This window comes from Rana temporaria, chromosome 4 (assembly GCF_905171775.1).
Source record: "Rana temporaria chromosome 4, aRanTem1.1, whole genome shotgun sequence".
Taxonomy (NCBI): domain Eukaryota; kingdom Metazoa; phylum Chordata; class Amphibia; order Anura; family Ranidae; genus Rana; species Rana temporaria.
Window position 1 is genome coordinate 65,763,107 of NC_053492.1, and position 13,706 is coordinate 65,776,812.

The 13,706-nt window shown below is 43.4% G+C and overlaps 1 protein-coding gene across 1 annotated transcript in view; it reads right to left on the reverse strand.

The window, feature by feature from the left end:
- Positions 1-13,706, reverse strand: part of MFSD2B (major facilitator superfamily domain containing 2B) — a 93,816-nt gene that overhangs the window by 626 nt on the left and 79,484 nt on the right. Inside the window, exons 12-13 of the mRNA XM_040348520.1 lie at positions 10,765-10,908; positions 1,848-2,024 (exon numbers count right to left, since the gene is read on the reverse strand). Of these exons, the coding sequence (XP_040204454.1) occupies positions 1,848-2,024; positions 10,765-10,908 (321 nt within the window). The remainder of the gene's footprint in view (positions 1-1,847; positions 2,025-10,764; positions 10,909-13,706) is intronic.

The following is a 13,706-nucleotide window of genomic DNA, read 5'->3' on the forward strand; positions in this document are numbered from 1 at the left end:
TGTAAAGGGTCAAGCCATACCGATAGTAATCAAGGCTTTACAGATAGTAATCAAGACAAAAGCCTCGTGCACACGATCAGTTTTCCCAATGGGAAAACTATGAGGAGAGCTTTTGGCCGGGAATCCCGGCCGTGTGTATGCTCCTTGCAGTTTTACCGACGGGAAAACTGCCCAAAAACCACCATACAAAAAAGAGAACCAGTTCTCTTTTTTTCCCGCCAGGAAATCCGGCGGACTTTTGCCCAGCGGTTTTTGGCAGTTTTCCTATAGGAAAAACTGCGAATGAGCATACACACGGCCAGGATTCCCGGCCAAAGCTCCATCGCAGTTTTCCTGTCGGGACAACCAGCCATGTGTAGGGGAAAGACTGACCGAGCAGGTTCTCGGGATTTCCGACGGGAACTTTTCCCGTCGGAAATCCTGTACGTGTGTACGAGGCATTAGGAGTGTTATTATTGGTTACATTTCATTGGTCCTGAAGCCTGAAGGAACCTAACTGCTCCCAAAAGTTTGAATCTTTATTAACCTAAATCTGAACTCCAGAACTTCGGATCCCGGTCTCAGCTACATGTGAATTGAGTTTGGTGGTCTCAGCCCGGCTCCCGGTGGGTGTGCTATGCGAGGTAAGCCTGCGCTTAGTACGCCCACCCCCCTCCCACAAAAACCACCACACTTACACGCACTCGAAATTGGGTTAACATGCACGCACTTTGACCACGCGGTCTCTAAAAAGAGAGGCGAAGGACTAACGGGGCTGGTTGAGCGGGCTAGATCCTCTCACTCCCTTATAGGGAGTCCCTCTGCCCCGTTGGGCTTCAAAGCGGAGCAGGTCGGGCGGGCTGTGTGGGAGGACCCCCTCACACACCCACCATTGCCACCCGGGGCATGGAGAAAGGTGGCAGATTGCCTCTGGGGGAGGCCTGCCTACTCCCAACTCCTGCAGTCCGGCTCCTCTCTCGAGTACACGCACAAAATACACTTTAAAAAAAAATCTGAACTCCAGCTTTCCCTTTTAGTCTTGTACTGTTGTACATCCACCTAACAGCACTAGGGTCGTTGGCTTGAATCCCAACCACAGAACTACCTGCCTGGGGTCTGCATTGGGTTTCTATATAATGGGACTACCTGCATAGGGATGCACTGAACACCTGTGCATCTCCATGTGGGTAAACACAGCCCTGGCACGGGTGTACGCTATAATACAACCCATAGGAACAAGGCCTAAATGTATTCATGCAGACTTATCCAGTCTGTGAAAAATCATAACATTCATTGATTAAAGGATAAGTTCACCTTTCTAAACATGTTACACAATTATTTAGGATGTAACATGTTCAGCAACCTCTCTGCCAATCTCTTCCTTCCCTGTGACAAAGGGCAGGGGATCCTCTCCCCGCACCCGCTGTCACAATTCGTAAAGAGCGCAGCTGTACAGTACTTCCCCCCATATAGCCGCGTCATTCATTCACAGAGTTCTATGAATGAATGAACTACAAGTCACGTCTTCCAGCGCGGCAGACGGCTTGTAGTTTTAATAAAACGGGGAGGTACTGGTGAGCATCCTTGTAGTTCTTCTTGATCTCCAGTAACTGCCTACCCATACAGGAGGTGTGGGCATTTAGCTTTACTGAGAGTCTGCAGGGGCCTGACATTGTACGACCTGATTTCGGGTGCAATGCCCTGCAGGCTCCTAAAAATAACGTAAACTTGAGAAAGTGAGAATAAGGAGGCTTAGTAATAAATAAATAATACTTTATCTCCTTCTCAATCACTTTGCAAGCAGAATATGTTGAACGTTGGATGAATTCTACCAATGTGATTTCTACGCCCCGCCCCCCCCTAATTACCTCATTACATCAAGGGCAAGCTCTGTCTCCTTTCTTGCGTCTTCTGTGATTGGGTAGAAGATCAGAATGAATAAACCAAGAACGATGAGCACAGCTGGGACTGCACTAATCAGAAGCTGGAGTGTCAGGACCACAAGGTAGGGCTGCTTGCATGCCGCACTGCTGTAACCAGCAAATCTTTCATATGCAAAAAACAAGAAAAGCAAAAATAAGAATGTGTGAGAGCTTTACTAAAATGAAGCAAGACAGGAATGCAACCATACTTTTGGAGTTTTCTAACACAATCTACTTGCCTAAAAGGAGTCTATTCTGATGATGTATATGTCAGTCAACATGCCTGTGAACGTTCTCAATTATCCAGGTAATGGTATATCCAGTAGCATTTGGTCACATTCACCTGAACTTATTCTGTAATGTTGAAAATGTTTTGTAGCGTCTCCAAGTCACTTCTTGAGTTGTAAGACTTGAAGAAGAGGCTTGATCAAGCTATGAAATAAATGTCTTCAACATTACAAAGCAATTCCAATTTAATGTGATCTATATATTAATATAAAGACATGTACTTGATTCAGCAACTCCGACAATGGAGGGCATCCATATAGGTACATTAGTTAGTTTGGTTGAAAAAATATGCATGATCCAATTTGCCCAGCAGGGGGAAAAAATCCTTCCTGGCCCCCCGAGAGACAATTAAATATTCCCCGGATCAATTTTACCTATAAATGTTAGGATCGAGTTATATTATGTGCATTTAGGAAAGAATCCAGACATGTTTTAAAGCAATCTACTGAGCTGGCCAGAACCACCTCTGCGCGGAGTCTATTCTACATTGAAGTCTATATTCACCTAATGAAGAAGCGGCAAAAAAGAGCAAAAGCGCTCTGCCACAATCCAGGCTTGAGGAAGAGGGCTATCTTTCTGGACCTTCTCCTCTACACAGTTTGCACCCCTTTTCCTTATTGGTGCACCCAGAATAGGAACGTGCTGCTGTTTTCCAGATCCATACAGCAGGTCCCATTCTACAGAAGTGACAGACGTATCCACAGCTTCCCGAGTCCAGCCACTGGCCGTGGTGTGCAGGCTGCCTCTGGCCTGATGTGAGATGTCTCAAGTCATGAAAACATGAGTTGCCGTCACGTTTTTATCTAATAAATCTTTTATTGCACAAGATCTGTGCACTCTTTCTCTTCTTTGTCGCTACTTCACTTGAATGTGAATACCTATTATTCGATATGTCAGTCAACACTGTTAAAGTGGATGTAAATCCAACATTTATTTTTTTTTTTTTTTTTTTTTCCAACTATGTTTATTGGGTTTTTAAAACATGTAAGAGTATACAAAGCGATCTTGTTACAATGTATGCAATAAGTCGAATAAGTGACATTACATTCAAGAACATAAAACAAGGATCAATATTTAAAGTTAGTGATCCATCATAGTCACAACAAAGCATTCAAGATAAAATTAGAGTAATTAGGGGGGAAAAGAAGGGGTAGGGGAAGGCAAGGTAGAGGGAGGGTTGAGGAAACCATCCTATTATAAGCAGTGTGATTCAAATTGACAAAGTTATTGAAAATAGGAACAACAGAGGAGATTAATCAGATTCCGGGACTCATCAGGAATCCAACAAAGTGCGGTATTCAGAAGAATCCGCAAAGTGGTGCCAGCAAGCCCATTTATCTCGGAAATCCCTAGAAGAATCTCTAGAATGGGATATCAATTCCTCCATATATGCAATGTGATCCACTTTGCGTATCCACTCTGAAATTTTTGGAGGGGTTGCTTGCGACCATTTAACCGGAATACACAACTTTGCCGCGTTGATAAGAAACACAATAATAGATTTCTTGTAGACTGAATTGGGTAGAGAGGAGAGGTGTAATAGGTACTGTCCAGCTGTAAAGTCTGGGGTGTAGGTGGTAATGGACACAATGAGATCATGGACTGATTTCCAAAAAGTCGTAATAGCTGAACATTCCCACCATATATGGAGGAGAGTGCCAGCCTCTAGTCCGCATCGCCAGCACAAGGGAGAGACGTTTGGACTAAATTTATTAATAATGTAAGGGGTTTTATACCACCTTGAGTATATTTTGTAACTGTTTTCCTGTATCAGGACGTTTAGTGAGCCCTTGTGTAGGCGATGGAAGACCGAAGTCCACTGGTCATTAGAGATTGTTATACGTAGATCCCTTTCCCACTTCTTGTTGGTGTTGTCTGATTGTGGGTCTGATGTTGAGTTCAATACACAATACATGAGGGAAATTAAATGGCCTTGGGGAGCTTTTCCCATGCAGACGGATTCAAAGGTTGTCTTAGGCCTGTGCCAAATGTTAGTGAAACCAAATTTTTTCAAAAAAAGAGTGATTAGTTCAAAGTTATGAGGAGAGACAGTAAGATTCGGGAATTTAGCGGAGAAATGAACCAGAGAAATGAGATTCCCTTTTTCAAAGAAGGCTTCAGCCCTGCAAGTCGTGTCTGAATCCAAGTCGGGGGAGGTAATGATATGGTGTTTCCGGGATATTTCAGGGTTAAAGGATATTGGGGTAATAGGTCCATACATTGAAGAGATTTTAAATTTTTTACAGAGAGACCTGAAAATTTTCAATGAAGTTCCCGTAATGGGATGTGTGTTTGCAAGGTGCGGAACCTTCCTAGGATCAATCCATGGAAGGTTTTTCAGAGGGATTGGTGGAGAGATTAAAGATTCCTCCAGTTGGATCCAGTCCTTGGAGCCACTGTGTAGGTGCCAATTAATAATCCTGGACATATGACATGCCCAATAATAATTTTTAAAATCTGGTAAACCAATCCCACCCAAAGATTTCGGGATAGTAAGCTTGTCCAATTTGATACGGGGTTGCCTATCATTCCAGATAAATTTCAAGCAGACACGTTTTAGAGATTTGAAGAATGTGGCAGGGATCGTAATAGGAATGGTCTGGAAGAGATACAATACTCTAGGCAAGATACACATTTTAATGACGTTAGCCCTCCCAAACCATGAGAAAATGCCTTTGTTCCATTCAAGCAAATCTTTTTTTATGGTGTTCAGCAGGGGGACAAAGTTGATAGTGTACAGATTATCCATGTTGGACGGTAAGTGGATTCCCAAATAAGGTATAGATACATTCTCCCAGGTAAATGGAAAATTAAGTTTGCATTGGTTTACCGTGTCAGAGGAAAGGGAAATATTCAAGGCCTTAGATTTGGAGAAGTTTATTTTGAAATTTGAGATGGTTCTAAACATGGAGAAATCTTTAAGTAGGTTCGGAATTGTAATTATTGGGTTGGTAAGAAATAGTAGAATGTCGTCTGCGAAAGCCGCTAATTTATAAGTCGTGTTATTAATCTTAACTCCACTAATATCCACATTCTCTCGTAGTCTACATAAGAAAGGCTCCAGGATAAGTATAAAAATTATGGGTGACAGAGGGCAACCCTGACGAGTGCCATTCGACAGGGAGAAGGCCTCCGACAGGACACCATTAACTTTGATTCTAGCGGTAGGGTATGAATATAAGAGGTTAATGAAACCCAACATTCGATCTTGTATGCCCAGGGATTTAAGGGCATCCAACATATAGTCCCAGGCTATCCTGTCGAAGGCCTTCTCCGCATCGAGGGATAAGAAAAAACCCGGAGATTTTGATTTGATGAGCCAGTGTTGAACATGTATAGCCTTTATGGTGTTGTCCTTAGCCTCTCTTCCCGGCGTAAAGCCCGTTTGGTCGAGGGATATTATTCGAGGTAATAAGGGAAGTAAGCGATTAGCTATGATTTTGGCATATAATTTGATGTCGTTATTTAAGAGGGAAATGGGTCTGTAATTGGAAACAATGGTTTTATCCTTGTTGGGCTTAGGAATCATGACAATGTGGGCTTCTAAGAGATCATTAGGAAGTGGGGACGGGAAAGGGCTAGAATTAAACGCGTTTAGAAATTGTGGGATCAAGACATCTTTGAAAGATCTGTAGTAGTTAACCGAAAAACCGTCTGGGCCAGGACTTTTTCCAGTCTTTAATTGACCGAGTGCAGTTAAAGCTTCTCCTGCTTCCAGAGGCTTATCTATACCTTTCGCTGCATCCGAGGATAAGGTAGTAGGGCAATAATTATTCAAGAACTCAGAAATTAGATCTTTTCTTGAAGGCGTATTTTTAGGGCCTAAATCAGGAGTCAAGTTATAGAGTTTGGAGTAGAAGATTCGGAATTGGTCTGCGATATCTTCAGGAGAGGAATATTTTTTACCTTTAGGGTCAGTAATGGCAAATATGTTCTCAAATTTTTTAGATTTTGAGTGCAAGGTGTTAGCTAGTAATTTCCCCGTCTTATTTCCATGCTCATAGAAAAATTTTCGAGACATATCAAAGCTGCGTTTGACCCTTTTGTCTAGGACTTCAGACAGTTCTAGCCTGAGTCTCGAAAGCTCCTCAAGCGTTTGTAGTGCCAAAGAATGTTTATGTATAAGTTCCAGGCTATTGATTTTATTAGTTAAATCGTTTATATGAGCCTGATATAGTTTCTTCCTTCTCGCACCGAGCGAGATCAAACCGCCTCTAATGACACACTTGTGCGCAAGCCAAACATTTATAGGATGTACATCGCCAGTGTTGTTATGAATGAAAAATTCGGAGATCTGAACGTCCAATTTTTGCATGTTGTCAGCATATGTGAGGAGAGAATCATCTAGTCTCCAATATCTAGGAAGGATTGGTTTATTTTTGAAGGTCAAATGCAGAGTGATTGGGTTGTGGTCCGATATGAGCATGGGTTCTACTGTAGCGCTTTCAATAGTGTTTAGATCGTTGTGGGACAAGAAAAAATAGTCTATTCTAGAATAGGAGTCATGTGGGAGAGAGTAAAAGGTAAAGTCTTTTGAAGAGGGATTTAGTATTCGCCAGGTGTCGTGAATGGAAAGGTCTTTTAGCAAAGATTTAATACTACTCAGTGTTTTATATGATATTGTAGAGGAGCCAGTGGAGGTGTCTAGAAGGGGATTCAGGGCTATGTTGAAGTCTCCGCCGAGTATCAATGAGCCGACAGAGAATGACTTAAGGACTTCAATAGTGTTTTTAAAGAATTGAACGTGGAGCCTGTTAGGGGCATATATGTTGGCCAAAGTCACAGGTTTATTATACAAGGACCCTTTAACAAACAGGTACCTGCCTTCATTATCAGTTTTAGTGTCCAAAACTTGAAAGGGGCAATACTTAGAAATTAGTATTGAAACTCCCTTAGATTTGGAGTTCGGGTTTGTAGTGTGGAGTATCAGAGGAAATCTCTTGTCCGCAAAGGTTGGGCAATTGTTGGACTTAAAGTGGGTCTCCTGTAGGAATATTATGTCTGCGTTTGATTTCTTTAACAATAATAAAAGCTTTGACCGTTTTTCTGGGATATTGAGGCCCTTTACATTAAGAGAGTAAAGTTTGATTTTCTTTTGAGGGTCTGTTGTAGGATTATTGGGGGTAGTCATATTAGTCAAAGGTAGGAGGGGATCCTCAAGTTGAGAAAATAGGAAAGACGAGGGTGAAGGGGTTTAAGGGAAGGTTTAGGTGTAGAGTATTAAATACTCAAAACAGATAGTACCGGTGACTATCACAAAAATAAAATCTAACAGGAGTAAAATTTCCCCGCAGGGAAAAATATGCGGTACAAGGTGAAGTAGTATCTTATTAGAAAAAATAAAGAGATCTAACAAGAGCTACTCCGTGGGGGTTGGAGTGAACCGAGTCAGAGAACAATAAATCAGAGCGACTGGTTGCCCGCCGCCTACAGACTGTTAAAGAAAGAAAGCAATATGCTATAGTAGAAACGATGAGGCTAACGGAATTCCCATTATAAAGGGTAATGAGAGACCGGAATCTGATATCATTCCAAATATATAAGATATAAACAATTGAAAGTAGTAAAATTGCTCAGCATCCGGACAGCATGTCAGTGTGTCAGGAGCGCTGTCCGGGTCTTAGGTACAGGTCTCAACCATCAGTAATATTATCATAGGAAGAGAACTGCAGTAACAAAATGTAAGAAAGAGACAATTGCAGATCCCTTGCCCATGTGGGTAGACCTGAAAACAGTAGTATCAATGCATAGTTAAATGATAGTGTTAATAATAGTAGAAAGAAACATTGTCTCAACCCTTCATAAACAATTCCAAAGAAAAAGAAAAAAAAAATACATTGAATGCCACAAAAGTTGCAGCATGAAGGGTAGCAATTTTGTATGCGTTTTGAAATCATCAAAACAAATAAGTTTCAGGTCAAACCACAAGGGTTATATATATCAGGAGTAAGATAGAAGAAACATCAATAAAATATATGTGTTTTAGACAATGTTGGAAAAAAGGTGTAAATAACAGAATACACTCATTTATCCCTTCTGGGTTTCCTGGAATGTGGCACGTTTGTTGATTGAAGATCAGGATCTGGAATGCCTGGAGAATCTAGGTTACTAGGTGATTGGGATCTTCGTCTCCTGGCTCTGTAAGGGGCCGTTTCCATAGCGACAGTGTCATCCTTCCTGCAGTCTCTGGAGTTGTCTTTAAAACGAAAGTCTGCATACCAATTTGGTAGTTCCGTGTATGGAATGTTCATGGATTTGCAAAAGGCATGTAGATCTTCGGGTACACTCAGCAGGGCAGTATGACCCTGATTGGTCGCTTGCAGGCCAAATGGAAACTTCCATTTGTAGATGATGCTTTTATTTCTCAGTGCATCCAATAAAGGTTTCAGATCACGTCTGTTTTGGAGCGTGATTTTCGACAGATCTTGAAATATAGATAATGTAGAGCCCTCAAATTTCAGAGAAGAGCGCAGTCTTGCCTGCCTCAGGATATCCTCTTTCAGTAAGAAGTCATCTATATGGCATATGACATCTCTAGGGGGATCAGAGGGTCTGCCCTTGGGTCGCAGGGCCCTGTGCAGGCGTTCCATTTTAATGTTGGTTAAGGGCGGGCGACTCAGCAAATCGTTAAAAATTGTTAGAATTGCGGGGGAGAGTCGATCAAAATCAATCGACTCAGGCAGTCCCCGTACCCTCAAATTATGTCTCCTGCTTCTGTTCTCGAGGTCTTCTGTTTGGCGGTATAAGTCTCTCAGAAGCGTGATGTGTACGTTGGTTTTGTGGTTAATATGGCACAGAGCTGCTGTCTGTTGCGCAGTAGTTTTTTCCACATCACTGACGCGCGCTGAAACTGCGCGTATGTCCAATTTCAGATCCGCAATGGCAGCTGACAGTGTCTCTTTAATATCAGCTGCCACGGAGTATAGATCATTTAGGCTAGGGCTCTGTCGAGCGTCCGTAGCGTGGTGGGGATTCCGGTTGTCGGTAAGGGGGTTTGTGTCAAAGTTCCCTTGAGAAGTGGCCAATGTATCCGACTGGCCTCCCGGGAATTCGGCCATCATATGATCTGACAGGAATTTCCAAAAGATCGTAAGTTGGTGAAAATTCGTCGGGTAGAATGGAAAGCAGTATGGGGATGATCACCGTGACAACGGGTATCAGAATAGTCGTATTCCAGTCGGTGGGACCCCTTACCGATTCCGTTAGCCGAGAATTGCAGCCTGCAGCAGCGGGAGCTTTCCAGTTAAGCAGCCATTCCCGATCACGGCTAGACCACGCCCCTTTTTTTTTTTTTTATGTCACAATGTAGAGTATAAGATTTCCTATCATCTGTGCCCAGTCTTGCCACACAGAGTTAATCCAGCTCTGAGCAATCCTCTTTTATTGTTCAGTGAAAATTAACAGACTTCCAGATAAAAACCTGTCTAAATAAAAAGTCCATTCCTCTCTCCTTGCTTTGAGTGACAGGTTATTTACATATCTAGCTTGGACATGTTTATCATATGTTATGTTATGTTTATCATAATATGAGGTGATCCACAGTTCATTGTATATTACCAGGATGTGTTATGTGGGGGAGGGGCGGATTTCTCACTTTTTATACTGTGGATCACCTCATATTTTTGGGTTTACATCCACTTTAAGGCTTATGTCAACGTGCTTTGGGCTTGTGTTGATAGCATAAGTTTAACATCAGTTTAAAGTGGAGGTCTGCTTAAAAAAAGAAAAACATTAAAAGCCAGCAGCTATAAATACTGCAGCTGCTGACTTTTAATAAATGGACATTTACCTGTCCAGGGTGCCCGCAATGTCGGAAGCCGAGCCCGACCCGTTTCTTGGTCCTCGGATGCTGCCCGCGCCATCCTGGGTGAAGGAATCAGGAAGTAAAGCACTGCAGCTTCACTTCCCAGTTTTCCCTACTGCGCATGCGCGAGTCGCGCTGCGCGTCCTAACTGGTCCCTGCTGTCTTCTGGGTCCTGTGTGTTTCTCAGAAGACAGCGGGGGGGAAGTGGCATGACCCCCGCAGGAGTCTATGCACTGAAAGGTGCCAAATGTGACACCGGAGGGGGGGGGGGGTTGTGAAAAGCGGAGGTTCCATTTTTGTGTGGACCTGCGCTTTAAGAAGCTTCTGAGATCTTTCAGATTATATTGACAGGTGTACATGATGTGCAATTGACCACCTTCTTGCCTAAATTTGACTTTCTTCAAGGGGTTTTACATTATTATAGACTTGTATGGAAATGGAAAACCTGCTTAAAGGTATTACATCCCACCAACACCTGTCCTTACTCTTTGAGTATCTATGATATAATCTAGGTCACTATAAAAAGTTTCAGCTGTAGGTAGAATTTTATTTACTTCAATAGACTGTCTTTTCTGCCGTAAAAGGATAGGAAAGATGAGAGCAGCAAGGCATTATGGGACATGTGTCTGTGAATGGGGTCAGCCAAGCTTATAATCCATAAAAAACGTCTTTAATAACAGCAGTGATGTCTTGGGTGCCCCAGCTCACCTGTATCATATATCACATGTCGGAGTTAAATGACCGCAATACAGTATAACAATCGGCACTTACTGCAGGCTCAGTGTAGAGATTCCTAAAGCGATCCCTGCGGACAGCTTGGTGAAGAAGACGAATGAAGAGTAGAATATGGCCTCCAGTCCCTTGGCTTGAGGATTCATTAGACGGAAATTATCCACCACATCGGGAAGCATGGACCTCAGGAGGTTCAACACAAAAGATAAAGATTTATCACAGAGGAGGAGAAGAAATCGTGTTTGGAGCAAGACATGAATGTGTTGGGTTTTACTGTCTATATGTTTATTGCTCTGGCTTCAATGTAAAATGCAAATATGTATGGAGTGTCACCGGACAGGCTCCCCTTACTCTGCCATTGTCACAGCTTGTGACCTTTAGCCCAGGTTCACACTGGGTACGATTTGGTTAGATTTGAGATGCGATTTCACTTGTGAAATCGCATCTCAAATCGGCGGCAATTGTCGGCAATGACACCGTCCTAATCGGTGCGACGCCACATCTGCGGCGCTGCACCGATTTCAAAAAGTAGTTCCTGTACTACTTTTTGCGATTTAGGGCCGCGACATAGACATCTGCACAGATGTCTCTTAAATCGCAGCCGAAATCGGGACTGCCAGCGGGAGTGAAGCCGTGCGAGTTCAGCTGAACTCGCGCGGCTTCACTCCCGCAGCCCAGTGTGAACCAGGGCTCAAATTCATACCCTTCCAGATAAGCTTGGCCTTTTACCACAATGTCACAGCTCCACATAAACACCTATAAAAACATTTCTTCAGCCCTGGTTCACACTGGGCTGTGGGAGTGAAGCCGTGCAAGTTCAGCTGAACTCGCACGGCTTCACTCCCGCTGGCAGTCCCGATTTCGGCCGCGATTTAAGAGACATCTGTGCAGGTTTCTGCACAGATGTCTATGTAAATCGCGGCCTGAAATCGCAAAAAGTAGTACAGGAACTACTTTTTGAAATCGGTGCAGCGCCGCAGATGCGGCGTCGCACCGATTAGGACAGTGTCATTGCCGGCAAATGCCGCCGATTTGAGATGCGATTTTACATGTGCAATCGCATCACAAATCGAAGGAAATCGTACCCAGTGTGAACCTGGGCTAAAGAGTCAGTCCACCCAAAAGGCATATCTTAGTTATAAATGGAAACTGGTCGTCATGCAGATTCTTGTATCGCTTGTGAAGTCAGTTATAAGTCATCCCTGCCATAATTTTTATGCCTTGTACACACAATCGGTTTTCCCGGTGGTAAAAAGTCCACTGGGAAAACGGAGAACCTGCTCGGTAGCTTTTTCCCCTACACACGGCTGGGTTTCCCGGCAGGAAAACTGCCATGAGAGCTTTGGTCGGGAAACCCGGCCGTGTGTATGCTCCACCGCAAGTTTTCCCCAATAGGTAAAGTGCCGGCTTAAAAACTGCCGGGAATCCCAGAGGGAAAGAAGCGAACATGTTCTCATTTGGATTCCCAGTGGTTTTCCCGGCCAAAAAGCTGTCATGGCAGTTTTCCTGATGGGAAAACCGGTCGTGTGTACGAGGCATTAGATCCATTCCCTTCCACTGCTCTTGCGGTGTTTCCACTCATTCTGTTGCATTTTTAATGATTACGGATGAGCAGATCTGTCTGTTTCAATTCATAGAAGGTTCCGTGAATCCTGTTGAAAATTCTGCAAACTTGAAGTTAGTGGCAACTCCCATTGAAAATTCTGTCCATTTTTAAGGCCAATAGAAAAGCTATTGTCAAAAAAAGGCACACAAGACTGGGCATTGCCATAGGGGACATGAATTGCTGACTAAAAAAAATTAAAAACCACAGCAGAGGCTCCTTTTCATGTGGCTTTAAGCCCAGGTTCACACTGGGTATGATTTGGTACGATTTGAGATGCGATTTCACATGTCAAATCGCATCTGAAATCGGTGGCAATTGTCAGCAATGGCACCGTCCTAATTGGTGCGACGCCGCATCTGTGGCGCTGCACTGATTTCAAAAAGTAGTTCCTGTACTACTTTTTGCGATTTCGGGCCGCGATTTACATTGAACACTGCACAGATGTCTCTTAAATCGCGGCCCAAATCGCGGCAAAATCGCAGCCGCGAAATCGCGGTAAAATCGTGATTTTACCGCGATTTTGAATTCGTAGCAGTGTGAACCTAGCCTCAAGGTGACATGAAAAATACTCACAATCCTTTAAATTTGGAGATTTACATTGTATTATGGAACAGCACAATTTTCAGGGATAGTCTCAGGGACAGCGTTTTCTGGCAGCAAATATTTGGCTATATATTTTCTTCTACAAATAGCTTAGCTTTAATAGAGCAGCAGCACCCCAATCTGGTTCATTTCGGCTTTAGAAAAAGTATTTTTTTAGGTAGTACTAGCAGTACTGCATGCAGTACTAAGCTTTTATCGACTGGCAGAAGTAGCAATCGCAACAGATCCAATAGCCACATGAAGGTGTCTTCTTAAAGAATCAAGTTAACCACTTCCGGACCACCCCATAGCAGATATGCTGCTACAGGGTGGCCCTCTACGCAAAATAACATATATATATACGTGATTCTGCATTTCCGCCTAGGTGCTGCTGCCGGTGGGCCACTTCTGCCGTGATTACTCAGTAGTAGCCGATCTGCGGGTGTCGGGCACTGGATGTCCGCCGGCACCTGTCTATTGTAGGGCAGAGACACAGAACAAACAAGGCAGAGCTTCCTTCTGACCAGGGGAGCAGTGAGTGATGGACTTTGAATTTTGAAGAAAACCCATCACTTCCCTTAGTAAAAGCAATTAACACAGTACACCAAAACACTGGCTAGGCACACAGATCACCTTAGATGTTTAACCCCTTCCCAGCCAGTTTCATAAGTACAGGGACAGTGCATATTTTTACTGGTTCCTGCAAAATGTGAAAAATGTCAGTTAGGCCCCTTTCACACGGGGCAGTGGAGGTACGGTGACGGTATAGCATTGCAATTTTTAGCGCCGCTAT